We start from the raw sequence: 14,968 nt of genomic DNA, 5'->3' as shown, positions 1-14,968 counted from the left end.
CCAGTAGTTGGCCTAGAACACTACATTGAACCTAATAACACGGATTACTATCAGGAAGAGGCAGGAGGTAGAGAGGATATACCGGAAAACAATATTATGGTTTCAAAACAAGGGTTCAATGTGTTCAACTACACTAATCTTGAAATCACTGAGGAATTTTTCAGTGTATTCTCCAAAGGTATGAAATTCATTCCCACTGTTAAATTTAATTTAGTAGATACTATTGTTGAAGTCAAACTGTTTTGTAGGAGACTTAATTTAGCTATCCATTTCAATGATAGCAATGGAGAAAAGACTACTAAAGTATCTCCACTTTTGAAGAAAAGGAGCACGTTTATACCACCAAATAATTCTAAAGTGTCCAACTTTGAGAAAATGGTATGTAGTGACATTTACAGTTTTAGAAATAACCTCAGGGCGGAGAGAAGCCATAAATCAGGACCTGAGGGCAACCTGACAGAGGAGGAACATAAGTGTTTATTCAAGTTTGTTAATAATAAAGAAGTAAGGTTAATGAAACCAGACAAAGGGGGGGGTAGTAGTATTCAACCATATGGACTACATTAATGAAATGTATCATATACTGCATCAATCAGGCAATTACGACGCTATATCTCTCAATGAGATTAATATTGGTTATAGGCATATTGATTTAGCACTAGAGGAATATACGTTAGACAATAGGATCAGTTTGGATACCTATAATTTTTTAAAAGTGGAATATCCCAAATTAGCTACGATTGTAGGGATACCCAAAGTCCATAAAAATCTTATACACCCACCTTTTAGGCCAATCATTTCTGGAAGTAGAGCCAAAACCTTCCCTTTGGGTGTAGCCATAGACACATGGGTTAAACCTGTGTATAAAAACATCCCTCATTTAACCAAGGACTCATGGACATTCCTGGGACAGCTAACTTCACAAGTTTGGAAAAATAATCTTGTTTTCATAACCATTGATGTTATTGATTTATTCTCCTGCATCCCTAGGGAACTGGGGTTAGAATATTTTAGCAGTAGTTTGAGGAAATGTTCCAGTTTAAGTTGGGATAAAATATGCCTCATTACAGACATGATGGGATTGGTCTTAGACCACAACTATATTCAGTTTGAAAATGAATTTTTCAAACAAACTAGAGGTGTTGCAATGGGAGCAGCTTGTGCTCCCATTTTTGCCAATCTGGTGATGTTTGAATGGGAAACAGAATTTTTATTTAAATCTGAGCATTACCAGCATATTGTTCATTATACTAGATTCTTAGATGATTTGTTTGTGCTATGGAATGGACCGATAGACAGGATTAATGAATTCATCAGTTACATCAACAACATCACTGAATTTTTGAAGTTCACACATTCCATTAGCACTAATGGCATTGCATACTTGGACACGTATATAAGCCAAGGGGAAAATGGATTCTTATCAAACATCTATAGGAAGGAGACCTTCTCGAATGATTATTTGGTTTATAGTAGTAACCATCCTCCCCACGTGTTCAAAAACATTTTTAAAGGGCAATGCATCAGGGCTGCTCGTATGTCCTCCACTAAGGAAATCATGCTGAAAGAAATGGAACATATCAAATCTATGTTCATAATTAAGGGGTATCCAGCCAACATGTTGGCAGAAACTGTCAAGTATGTCATCAGTGAATGGGGTAAAAGTATAAGGCCCTTCTGGGAAATTTTGATAGTGTAAATTCTATAAAAGCTAAAAACCCAGGGGAGGAACCCAATCGAAGGGTTTGTGTATTAATGTACTCACCTTCAGTTTGCTATATTGAAAATTTCATAAAAGACAGATGGAATCAGGTTTTACGTAATGATGAATCCACAATGATGCTGGGGAAGTATCCCAAAATTGTATATAAAACTGGTCTTAATATAAAGAGGTTGCTGGAAACTAAAGGAATTTGTAAGAAAGGAGGAAATACATCCACTACGAAAAAATGTGGAGCATGCAACCAATGTAAATACATTAATGAGGAAAGAGGATGTAAACTGGAAAATGGTAACAGAACATATGCATATAGTAGATATGGCAATTGCAACACTAAATTTGTGGTCTATTTAGCATCGTGTGTGGCATGCAATGCATACTATGTTGGTAAGACAGAGATTTTTCAAGCGTCGCATTTATGAGCATTTATACAGTATAAGGAATCATGATAATAAAAATGCATTATATCGACATATTATGCACAATAATGACAATCATTATTTTAAATTTAATATCATTGATACTGTAGAACAATCACCATATGGGGGTAATATTAAAGCCCAGTTAGCAATAAAAGAGAGCAGATGGCAAATATTTCTAGATGCCACTACTTTTCCGGGCATCAATGATTTTATTAGTATTAAACCGCATCTCATCTTGGCAAAATAACATCTAGATACTAGTTATCAAGTTCATTTTTTGAGGGCCAAGAAGAATAACAGTCACTTATTCATTATTCATTATTTATTCATTATTGTTCACTATTTAACATTTAATATTTAATATTTAATATTTATTAATATTCCATCAATAATTAATTGATATTAATTAATACATAATCTAGTTATATACAATTTCTATTTTATTCAGCAATTTTTAAATTATGTATTATATTTTTTATTCAATTCTTAAACATTTTAAAAACTTCAAAATATTTTTAATAATTTTTAACATACATCACAAGAAATATATATATCTTATATTAAACAACAATTAATATTAAATATTAACATTTTATTACAAGTGTACAATTAATTTTTTTATAACCAATAGAAGGAACTAAACGGTTGTTTAGTTTTCATCACAATATTTATTAACATTACAATGTGATTTTTATATAAAGATTTATTTATTTATTTATTCATGGTCACAAAACAAACTCAGTTGAGACAGTTTATCTTATTAGCATTTTGATTATTATGATTATGGTAGATATGTGTCTAGGGTATACTGCAAGGGTATTACATTCATTACTTACGGAGACAAATAAAACATTATGTTACACAGTTACATAGGTATTTGTGCACAGAACATACTTGGAGAGTAAACTGACATGATAGGTATCAAACCTGCATTTTATTATAATGTATTTTTGAAATGTTGACTATTTTTAATAGCTGTATGAAACATTTACTACAATTCTCATGGACTTTCATATAATGGTGCAATATGTGTTTAAATACTTAATTATGGTTGGGTGTTGGCGCCAAATCTGGATATTTAAAGAGTGCAGTAACAGCTCACTTTATTCTGAAGAAGTCTGCTTGACAGATGAAAGCGCTTAATGTACTGTATTTCATTTTATTCTTTTTGTGATATTTAAATACAATCTTTTAGTCCGAGTCGAGATCCAGCTGCTTGTTTACCAGCACCAGACTATCTCTACATTTCCGTTGTTGCCTGTGAGTAGTTTGTCATGTCAGCGTCTGGTATGGAGAACGACGTGAGGTCTCAGGCTTCATTGGACAACGAGGCTTTTGTGCAGCTACGTTCGGAAGTTACTGCACTGAAGGAGGAAGTGTCCCACTTGCTCGAACTAGTCGGGCGTTCACTGACAGCCACCAGGGCACATGGAAACACCGATATAAGGGACAAGCAACTGCTTTATTTAAACAGAGATGAAGGAACCAATTTGGCAAGAGGAGCGGCATCGGCTGCTACTAATATTAATACGAGCACACAGATGGAAATCCCTAATGGCCAGGGAAACCGGACAGATTGCGATATACACTCTTTACAGGAAGGGGGCCTAAGTGAAAACTTGGATGCCAACAACAGTAAATCATCGGCTGATGATTTTACCTTCGATTTCAGCTTTTTCCATGTTAGAGATGAGGCAGAGCAGTGGGCGAGACCGAAACGCCAACTACCTGAAAAAACATACGCTGCTATTTCCAGGAAGCATGGGGACATTAATAAAGGTACTGAACTATATTCTAGTCCCAATGTACCCAAAGGAGGGAATATTAACAAGACAAAGACTATAACATTGGAGAAAACTAATAGTGAAGGAATGGCTGGTCATTTGGACCACTTTTAAATGAAAATGTGGACTTTGGACAACTTAATAAACATGATGGTGGATATAGCAGTGAAAAACAAATGGTTGGTAATAAATATATGATGAAAGATTGTATTAGAGATATGATATATGCAATGGGTAAAAAACTAACAGTGATTAAGAATCTAAAAATAGAAAATGCTTATTTTAGCAAATGTTTAACCTTAAAAATTGTACCCAAAGGTATAAGATTTTTCAAAGTACCGATGGGACATGATTTAAATCATGCAACTATTTTGGATTTTAATAAACTGTTCGACAGTTTTGGTTTTGAGTATATTAAGTTATTAATGCAGAAAAATGATGTTAAACTAGCATGTGCTATATCGGATGTTGACAAACTTAATGTGGAAATAACCAACCATGCAATGTTTAATGAATAGGGTGAATTGTATGACAAACAGTTTGTGGATGCTAATCGGAAAGCTTCTGCCATTTATGAGAGGAAGGAAAGGAAGATAGCTAGAGACATTGATCAGTACGAGAGGCATAGGGCCTACATCTGGCCTAAAAATAGCATGACCAATAATCATGATAAGGAAGGACATTATGAGCATAGGAATACAGAAGGGGATACAAATTTTCAAGGGGGCAGGTTTTACCCACCTTCAAAGAACACTTACTCAACAAGGAACAGAAGAATGAGATGATTAGAATAGAAGAGAACACATATGAAGTAGAAGATATATATACAGAATATGTTTGTGAACCCATTGATGAAGATGTACCATATTCCCCAGTAGTTGGCCTAGAACACTACATTGAACCTAATAACACGGATTACTATCAGGAAGAGGCAGGAGGTAGAGAGGATATATCGGAAAACAATATTATGGTTTCAAAACAAGGGTTCAATGTGTTCAACTACACTAATCTTGAAATCACTGAGGAATTTTTCAGTGTATTCTCCAAAGGTATGAAATTCATTCCCACTGTTAAATTTAATTTAGTAGATACTATTGTTGAAGTCAAACTGTTTTGTAGGAGACTTAATTTAGCTATCCATTTCAATGATAGCAATGGAGAAAAGACTACTAAAGTATCTCCACTTTTGAAGAAAAGGAGCACGTTTATACCACCAAATAATTCTAAAGTGTCCAACTTTGAGAAAATGGTATGTAGTGACATTTACAGTTTTAGAAATAACCTCAGGGCGGAGAGAAGCCATAAATCAGGACCTGAGGGCAACCTGACAGAGGAGGAACATAAGTGTTTATTCAAGTTTGTTAATAATAAAGAAGTAAGGTTAATGAAACCAGACAAAGGGGGGGGGGATAGTAGTATTCAACCATATGGACTACATTAATGAAATGTATCATATACTGCATCAATCAGGCAATTACGACGCTATATCTCTCAATGAGATTAATACTGGTTATAGGCGTATTGATTTAGCACTAGAGGAATATACGTTAGACAATAGGATCAGTTTGGATACCTATAATTTTTTAAAAGTGGAATATCCCAAATTAGCTACAATTGTAGGGATACCCTAAGTCCATAAAAATCTTATACACCCACCTTTTAGGCCAATCATTTCTGGAAGTAGAGCCAAAACCTTCCCTTTGGGTGTAGCCATAGACACATGGGTTAAACCTGTGTATAAAAACATCCCTCATTTAACCAAGGACTCATGGACATTCCTGGGACAGCTAACTTCACAAGTTTGGAAAAATAATCTTGTTTTCATAACCATTGATGTTATTGATTTATTCTCCTGCATCCCTAGGGAACTGGGGTTAGAATATTTTAGCAGTAGTTTGAGGAAATGTTCCAGTTTAAGTTGGGATAAAATATGCCTCATTACAGACATGATGGGATTGGTCTTAGACCACAACTATATTCAGTTTGAAAATGAATTTTCAAACAAACTAGAGGTGTTGCAATGGGAGCAGCTTGTGCTCCCATTTTTGCCAATCTGGTGATGTTTGAATGGGAAACAGAATTTTTATTTAAATCTGAGCATTACCAGCATATTGTTCATTATACTAGATTCTTAGATGATTTGTTTGTGCTATGGAATGGACCGATAGACAAGATTAATGAATTCATCAGTTACATCAACAACATCACTGAATTTTTGAAGTTCACACATTCCATTAGCACTAATGGCATTGCATACTTGGACACGTATATAAGCCAAGGGGAAAATGGATTCTTATCAAACATCTATAGGAAGGAGACCTTCTCGAATGATTATTTGGTTTATAGTAGTAACCATCCTCCCCACGTGTTCAAAAACATTTTTAAAGGGCAATGCATCAGGGCTGCTCGTATGTCCTCCACTAAGGAAATCATGCTGAAAGAAATGGAACATATCAAATCTATGTTCATAATTAAGGGGTATCCAGCCAACATGTTGGCAGAAACTGTCAAGTATGTCATCAGTGAATGGGGTAAAAAGTATAAGGCCCTTCTGGGAAATTTTGATAGTGTAAATTCTATAAAAGCTAAAAACCCAGGGGAGGAACCCAATCGAAGGGTTTGTGTATTAATGTACTCACCTTCAGTTTGCTATATTGAAAATTTCATAAAAGACAGATGGAATCAGGTTTTACGTAATGATGAATCCACAATGATGCTGGGGAAGTATCCCAAAATTGTATATAAAACTGGTCTTAATATAAAGAGGTTGCTGGAAACTAAAGGAATTTGTAAGAAAGGAGGAAATACATCCACTACGAAAAAATGTGGAGCATGCAACCAATGTAAATACATTAATGAGGAAAGAGGATGTAAACTGGAAAATGGTAACAGAACATATGCATATAGTAGATATGGCAATTGCAACACTAAATTTGTGGTCTATTTAGCAACGTGTGTGGCATGCAATGCATACTATGTTGGTAAGACAGAGAGATTTTTCAAACGTCGCATTTATGAGCATTTATACAGTATAAGGAATCATGATAATAAAAATGCATTATATCGACATACTATGCACAATAATGACAATCATTATTTTAAATTTAATATCATTGATACTGTAGAACAATCACCATATGGGGGTAATATTAAAGCCCAGTTAGCAATAAAAGAGAGCAGATGGCAAATATTTCTAGATGCCACTACTTTTCCGGGCATCAATGATTTTATTAGTATTAAACCGCATCTCATCTTGGCAAAATAACATCTAGACACTAGTTATCAAGTTCATTTTTTGAGGGCCAAGAAGAAAAACAGTCACTTATTCATTATTCATTATTCATTATTCATTATTTATTCATTATTATTCACTATTTAACATTTAATATTTAATATTTAATATTTATTAATATTCCATCAATAATTAATTGATATTAATTAATACATAATCTAGTTATATACAATTTCTATTTTATTCAGCAATTTTTAAATTATGTATTATATTTTTTATTCAATTCTTAAATATTTTTAAAAAAACTTCAAAATATTTTTAATAATTTTTAACATACATCACAAGAAATATATATATCTTATATTAAACAACAATTAATATTAAATATTAACATTTTATTACAAGTGTACAATTAATTTTTTTATAACCAATAGAAGGAACTAAATGGTTGTTTAGTTTTCATCACAATATTTATTAACATTACAATGTGATTTTTATATAAAGATTTATTTATTTATTTATTCATGGTCACAAAACAAACTCAGTTGAGACAGTTTATCTTATTAGCATTTTGATTATTATGATTATGGTAGATATGTGTCTAGGGTATACTGCAAGGGTATTACATTCATTACTTACGGATACAAATAAAACATGATGTTACACAGTTACATAGGTATTTGTGCACAGAACATACTTGGAGAGTAAACTGACATGATAGGTATCAAACCTGCATTTTATTATAATGTATTTTTGAAATGTTGACTATTTTTAATAGCTGTATGAAACATTTACTACAATTCTCATGGACTTTCATATAATGGTGAAATATGTGTTTAAATACTTAATTATGGTTGGGTGTTGGCACCAAATCTGGATATTTAAAGAGTGCAGTAACAGCTCACTTTATTCTGAAGAAGTCTGCTTGACAGATGAAAGCGCTTAATGTACTGTATTTCATTTTATTCTTTTTGTGATATTTAAATAAAATCTTTTAGTCTGAGTCGAGATCCAGCTGCTTGTTTACCAGCACCAGACTATCTCTACAAAATTGCATAAGTGCATCCAGGCATGCCTCCTAACAGATATGCCTGAACCCGTTGCTCTTGAGACACCTTCGGCTGCATGCAAAATGAGCCTCGTGGATAAATTCAAGCTAGATTGGGTAGCCAACTGAGAAACCACAGAAAACTGGGCCTCAGCAGAAATGGTCCCTGAAAGGGAAGTTGAAAGTTCTTTGATCAATCCCTTTGCAACCTAATAAGATATGCCAAATAGTTCATCGACCTAAAGGCAAATGTTGATGAAGTGTAGACATGCTTCCCAAATCTGGCTGTCGTGCTGGACTCACTGTTAGGGGGATGAAAAAGGAACTCTTTTTGGCAATTTCCTTCTTGGTGGCTGCCACCATGACCATGGCATCCATGGTCACCCCTTAGCCCAAAATTCCTTCCCTGCAGGTGGAGCCAGAATCCTATCTGGCCTTTTGGAAGCTGGTTCCACTGCATCAGGCACTTCCACATCTGCCAAGAGACCAAATCAATGAGCTCATCAGCAGTAACTCAGGAAGTAGACAGGCCAGCTCCAAAGGCTTCCAGAAATACCGAATCCTCAAGTGAAGGTTTGCTGGGGGTCCGTCCACCTCACTGTTTTAGGATCTCAAGGATGTCTCCAAATGAGATGTCTTCTGAAGGTGATAATGGGGACCCTTCACCTTCATCAAAGTTTGTATCCTCAGTAACTGACTCTTGTGAAGAGTCCAACTGTCTCCTCTTGCACTTTCTCTTCTTAGGGGCTTCCTTGGTGGGGTGCTCAGGGGAAGTGTCAGAAGAGATTATAAGACCCTGCTGGGTACACTGGAGATCTCGAGCTGGCTGTCCCTGTGGAGTGGAATGATGAGGATCCAAGCACAGAGACATCTGGGTTTTGAAGTGAAAATCCGAGTGGGATGGGGCCATCAATCCTGTCAGAGAAGAAAACACCCTCTTCACAACCTCGAGGGCAGACCGCCCTGGGGAAAGAAAAGACCTTGTTGCCGAGAAGGTATCTTTCTGGACCGTAGTCTCCTCCCACCCCGAAAGCAATCTCCCTGAGGAAGAAGTCAGAGCTGAGCTGTCCAGTGCTGAAACACCAAGGTGCAAAGACAGCTCCGAGACCTTTGGAGTTCATCCCAGTGCCTCAGATCTGACAAAGAAGGTTTGGCTCCGAGGATCTTCCAGATACGAAGATGTCAGAGCCATGGCACTTAGAGTTAGATTCGGATACGAGGATAGGATCAATTTCAGATCTAAGACAGACAGACCTGGAAGATCGGATCCGGGCATTCTGAAGCAACCAAAGGGATCAGAGAAGGAGTCTGAAGTGGTGGTGTAATCAAAGGATAGCCCTCCTGACCCAAAGTGGTAGGAGCTGGCAACACACCCATCTGGATCTGTGCCAAGAAAAACTTCCTCAACATTCTATCCACATCTTCAGTCAAACTGCTGGAGGATCAAGATGAGGCCAGACAAGGTGACTTAACATGGCACTGTGACTTTTCTAAAAAGGGAGATGGGACTCTGGAAGGCATTGGAGCCACAGAGGGAGAATAACGGGTCCTAGGCATAACAATAGGATCCAACAATATTGTCTCCAAATATTTTTTGGTCGGCTCCGAGGATGTCAGATCCATAAGCCTATTTTTCTTCTGATCCAAGGGGAAAGAAGTTTGAGACCTCCTCAAATCCGACTTATTCCTCTTCTTAGACAACTCTGTGGATGGGGATAAGGAAGTAGAAGGAACAGGATATTTCAACTCCTTGTCTTAAGCGTGGGGGATTGAGCCCCTGAAATTGCTTCTCAGAAAGAAGAAGGCAGCAAGCTTTTCAATATTAATTTATTCTTCCTATCCACTAAAGCACAGGGATTAAAGTTGTGGCAGATTGAACAGTCTTCCTGTAGATGCTGCAGACCTAAACAATAAACACATAGATTGTGGGCGGTGAAACAGGCAACTTATGTCCACACTTCAAACACATCTTAAAGCCAGAAGGGTCCTTTTCAGCCATTTTTACAACAAAAGAAATAAAGCAGAAGGAGAGTTTTTTTTATATAGAAAGAAGGAAAGGTATTACTAACAATGGTAATTAGAAATACATTATCGTGTATATCATGTAAGACCAGTAAGGGAATAGATACCAACGAAGGTATTTAAATAAATACAAGTAAGGGAAAAAATAGTAAACTAGAAAAAGTTTAGAAGATAAAGCAAAGAAATATATATATATATATATATATATATATATATATATATATATAAAATATACAAAGAAACATGTTAGCTTATCTGACAAAAATGCTGAAGCTCAAGAGCTATGGCTGACCATGTCCTTTTGTGAAAAGAGGCAAGCAAACAAGATCTGAGGTGTGTTAGGGGTTGGTGTATAATGGAGAAGCTCAAGAGCTTTTTAGTTACCACAAGTTTTTGCAACAGCCAAGTTGGATCCAAGGATGAGATTCAAACCCAATAGTTGAGGACAGAATGAAAATTGACAACATCAGATCAGATATTAATCTAAGCACAAACTGTCATTATATTAAAATATGCTACTAGGATAAAAGAGCTAGAAATAAAACTATACAGGATGGATTGTAAAGACTATGCCTGATGACTCAGGGAAATGAAGCATATGAAAAGTAATATTTAACCTAAGAGAATAGGATATTTGAGACTGTATATAAATAATCCAAAGCATTGCTATTTTATTTTTAAATTGCTATAACTGAACATAAAAACATTTTGCTGTTGTGAAGTAGGGTTAATAAGCTCATAGGCAGTTACTACGTATGCATTTCAGGAGACCATTAAAGAGCACAGCCAAAATTCCCAATTGCCCCAAAGCACTGTCTTTTAATTGACTTGTTCAAGGCTACACAGCAGGCAAATGACTGCTAAGGAAATCAAACCCTTTATTACAGGAAGTACCTAATTAACATCTCACAGCCTTAATCATCTGCACATAATGACTGAAGCTGTCTACAAACATGCATTTAAGCATGTACCTAAAGACTTGTGTAACAGCACAACAGATACTAACACCCCTTAACTAGTGACCATTAGTGGTTTTAGCTTTCTGAGTATTCTTGTCCCTTTTACCAATAAACACTAACCTGACATGTACAACATAAATCAGGATTCACATCTATATGTCTAACGTTTTATTATTTTTTTGGTAAAAATGTTAAGACTAGTTTAGACTACAGTAGAGAAAACATGATTTATTTAGAAAAAAAATCATACTGGAGTTTTTGTGCACAAGTCGATCTTGCCAGTGGATGTACTATTTGCATTTTCTGCAATTAAGTTAGCATGTGCGAGGCATCTTGCTTGCAGTCAGACAAATTTGGTTGTCTGAGGAGCAATTTGGCAGGGGTTGACCAGCAATGATAATGTGCCTAGTATAAGATATCATTTAAAAATACAAGAAACTTCTGTCCTTCAGAAGAGTGGTTATGCTGAGGACATATCGGTCTTAAATGTGGTTCCTTAAGTTGATGTAAAATATCTCATAACATTTGATTTTAACTTAATTGCAATTTATTGGTTTGTTAACTGGGTAAGAGGAGTGGATCTTACCAGACCTAGGCCACAAGGTCAAGGGGAAAACACACACACACACACACACACACATATATATATATATATATATATATATATATATATATATATATATATATATACATACATAAAAAGAAACTTGTTGGCACTGCTCAAGACCGAGAATAGGCTAACTGAAATAACCACGACACTGGAAATTTAGTGCTTTGGTTCCTGTTTATTTACACATACGGAACTTCGTCAGAAAATAAACCTTTGCAATACATAACATGCTTAGAACTGTTTTACTCTAGTCTCACATCCAACAGCACAGAACATCTAATTTGACAATTAACTAATCAGTTAGCTAGTTCATCATCTGATGAAGTTCTATAAGTAAAAGAATGAAAGCGCTAATATCAATAAAGTCCCTGAAAAACATTACTGAACAAGTAGTCAACTAGTTATACTTACATGTTTGGAAATAGTTGTTTATAATAATAATAATAATAATAATAATAATAATAACAATAATAAATAAAAAAATCCTATTTGTTAACCAGGAACACCCACTGGACACATAGTCCCTTTTCAGGGACAAACTAGGAGCAATGTCTGGTTAAGTGACTTGCTCATGGTCACAAAGGACACAAATCAGGGCTGAGGGAATCAACCCCTATACCACAGGAACGACAGCTTGCAACCTTGACCTTTGTACCAACTGCCAGATGTAAATGTATAAACTCTAGAATATGATTTGTGTTGTGACAAAAGTTGTAAAAGTAAGAAACTGCTTTTATATATTGGCGAAATAAAACAACCAGTAAAATTATTTTCGTAAAAAAGAATGAAATCTAGCAAGTTACTTGTGAAACACAGATTGCTCAGTAGGGTTTGTCATTTAAATGTCATTGTGACACTGAAGAAAGTTCAGGAATGTAAGTGAATAAGCCCATGTGTTTGTTAACCTATTTGCTCAGTTTACAAGCAAACTTAAAAAAAAACATTTACTTATTTAAAACCTGAACTGTATTATCCTAACCTTTACAGGTGAATTACAAAACTTACTGAAGTTGAATACATCTGAAATACAGTATGCCATGATTAACTGTTAGGTGGATGATATTAATCTTGAAGTTAAGTATAACTGAATTGTGGTATGCCATGATTACCTGTTGGCTGGATGATGTAATCTTCTCCCTTAGGAAGAAGCTGACGTCCATCCTTCATCCAGCTGATAGTAGGTTTAGGGACACCAGCAGCAGTACATGTTACTACAGCAGGAGACAGCTTTGTTACCAGCAGATCTGTGGTCTCATCAGCAATAGAAGGTGGGACTACAGAAATTGAACACAGCCATAATTGTTAATGAAATATACAGCTGCAAGTCTGAATTATAATATTCACAGAAATGTAAAAACCTGCACAACTTCTAACCACTACCCAAGAGACATCATAATGAATTAATGCTTGTAAGCAGATCACAGAAAACAAAATACATTTATCTTACTTTCAGCATTTAGTCTCTGATTTAAAAGCACATACTTAGCTCTGTTGCTCATTAAGCAGTAAAGTACTCCCTACACCAAAATGCATGCTGGGGTACTTGTGATTACTGCGGTGACAAGTCTGAGAAAGAATACCACTATTCTTTTCAATAGGTCACTTGGAATTTGCATTTTCTATTATCCTTTCCCCCATCTTAATTGCAAAGACAAAATATGATCACAGTTAAAAACTGGTGAGGTCTATATTTAAAAAGACTAAAATTTATGAAACTTTGAGAAGTCTATTAAGAAAAATAGTGCTATCTCACAAATAACTGTAATACTTTACATTCAATTTAGAATAATGCTTGCCTGAATATACTCAGCATACTTACCTGCTAACATGGTGATTTATTATGCAGACTGTGCAGTACACATTTCAAAATTAAAACTACCCTCTAACACTTTAAATACCATCTCATAACAAAAAGTGTTACAGTTAGGATGAGCTGTTATAAAGAAATGGAAATCAATATACTACTGAAGATAAGAATCTGCAGTAGAAAGAGATTGCCTGATCTATCTACTCTGTTCATACCAATATTTGATGGATCACTAGTTTGTCCTACATGGCGGTCCACAATATAGCTACACAGTAGGTATGCATCATTATGTGATATCTAGCACCATCGAAAGCTGTTTCTAGCAACAAGAAGATATGCAGAAACGAACAGTCCCGTCACCAAAAAAGCCTCAACTCTGCAGTATGGAAAACCCAACATAAGCTGATTCACTGAAAGTCTTTGTAAGAATATATAAAAATAATGGCTACAGGTTTCATCTTCTACAATACACAAGGCTTTCTCAAACAATTAAAATAAGTTAATAAGCATATTAAACAATATTTAAATGATGGTATTTGGTTAAGAAATAAAAATGAAAATGTGCGAAGACAACTAATCATATTACTAATTATCACTAGACCTGTTGGGGGATGATGACTTCATCCTAAAGACACCTGCAAAAACAAATCCCTTTTGTCTAACACAGTGTCCAAATAATTATCTCAATATCTCATTTCACGTGTTGGAAAAAAAAAAGATAATTTTTAAAAGCAGAACAAATAACAAAATTGTAAAGTATATTATGAGACAACTTCCTGGTAGTGTATGTGCTCATTTAGTTTTGTAGAAGCCTTCCACACAAAGGGGTTAGCCCCACTAGGCTAGTAGCCTCTTTTCAGGGAATACCCAAAGTGGCATTTATACTACATGGGAAAATTTGGCCAGGGCAATCAGTAACCTTCCCTTCCCTTTTTGCTAGGTGCCATTGGATATTTTACATCCAGCTGAGCTACCACCAACTTGGACAGACAGGGCCTTAGTTTAACATTTTATCCGATAGATGGAAAACCCAGGAGTACAGGACTCCCCTTAAGCTGTACTGCAGTATCAGCCATTGATCTACCTGGTGTGGAAACAGTACCCACAGCCTTCTGAAACAAAGATGAGTGTACTTACCTATTGTGTCACTGACACTGCTCAGGAAATATAGCACCACAAGCTTTACATGTGGCCACGGCCGGCCTTAGGCATAGGCGAACTAGGCGACCACCTAGGGTGCCATACAGGCCAGCCTCTTAAAGGGTGCAGTTTTTATTTATGTAAGTATTTTTTATGTATGTATTTATTTTAATTAACAAAGTTTGTGCTCTTCTTGGGTGCCCTGCTGAAGTGTAACCGGAAGT

General features: G+C 35.6%; 1 protein-coding gene across 1 annotated transcript in view; it reads right to left on the bottom strand.

Annotated features, from left to right (window-relative positions):
* HMCN1 (hemicentin 1) overlaps positions 1 to 14,968 on the bottom strand; it is a 5,606,893-nt gene that overhangs the window by 834,883 nt on the left and 4,757,042 nt on the right. The window contains exon 77 of the mRNA XM_044085314.1: positions 12,907 to 13,071. Within this exon, the coding sequence (XP_043941249.1) occupies positions 12,907 to 13,071 (165 nt within the window). The remainder of the gene's footprint in view (positions 1 to 12,906; positions 13,072 to 14,968) is intronic.

Source organism: Protopterus annectens, chromosome 10.part0 (assembly GCF_019279795.1).
Source record: "Protopterus annectens isolate FY-2018-M chromosome 10.part0, PAN1.0, whole genome shotgun sequence".
NCBI lineage: Eukaryota > Metazoa > Chordata > Ceratodontiformes > Protopteridae > Protopterus > Protopterus annectens.
The sequence above is the reverse complement of the archived record's forward strand: the minus strand, read 5'-3'. Positions and strand labels throughout refer to the sequence as shown.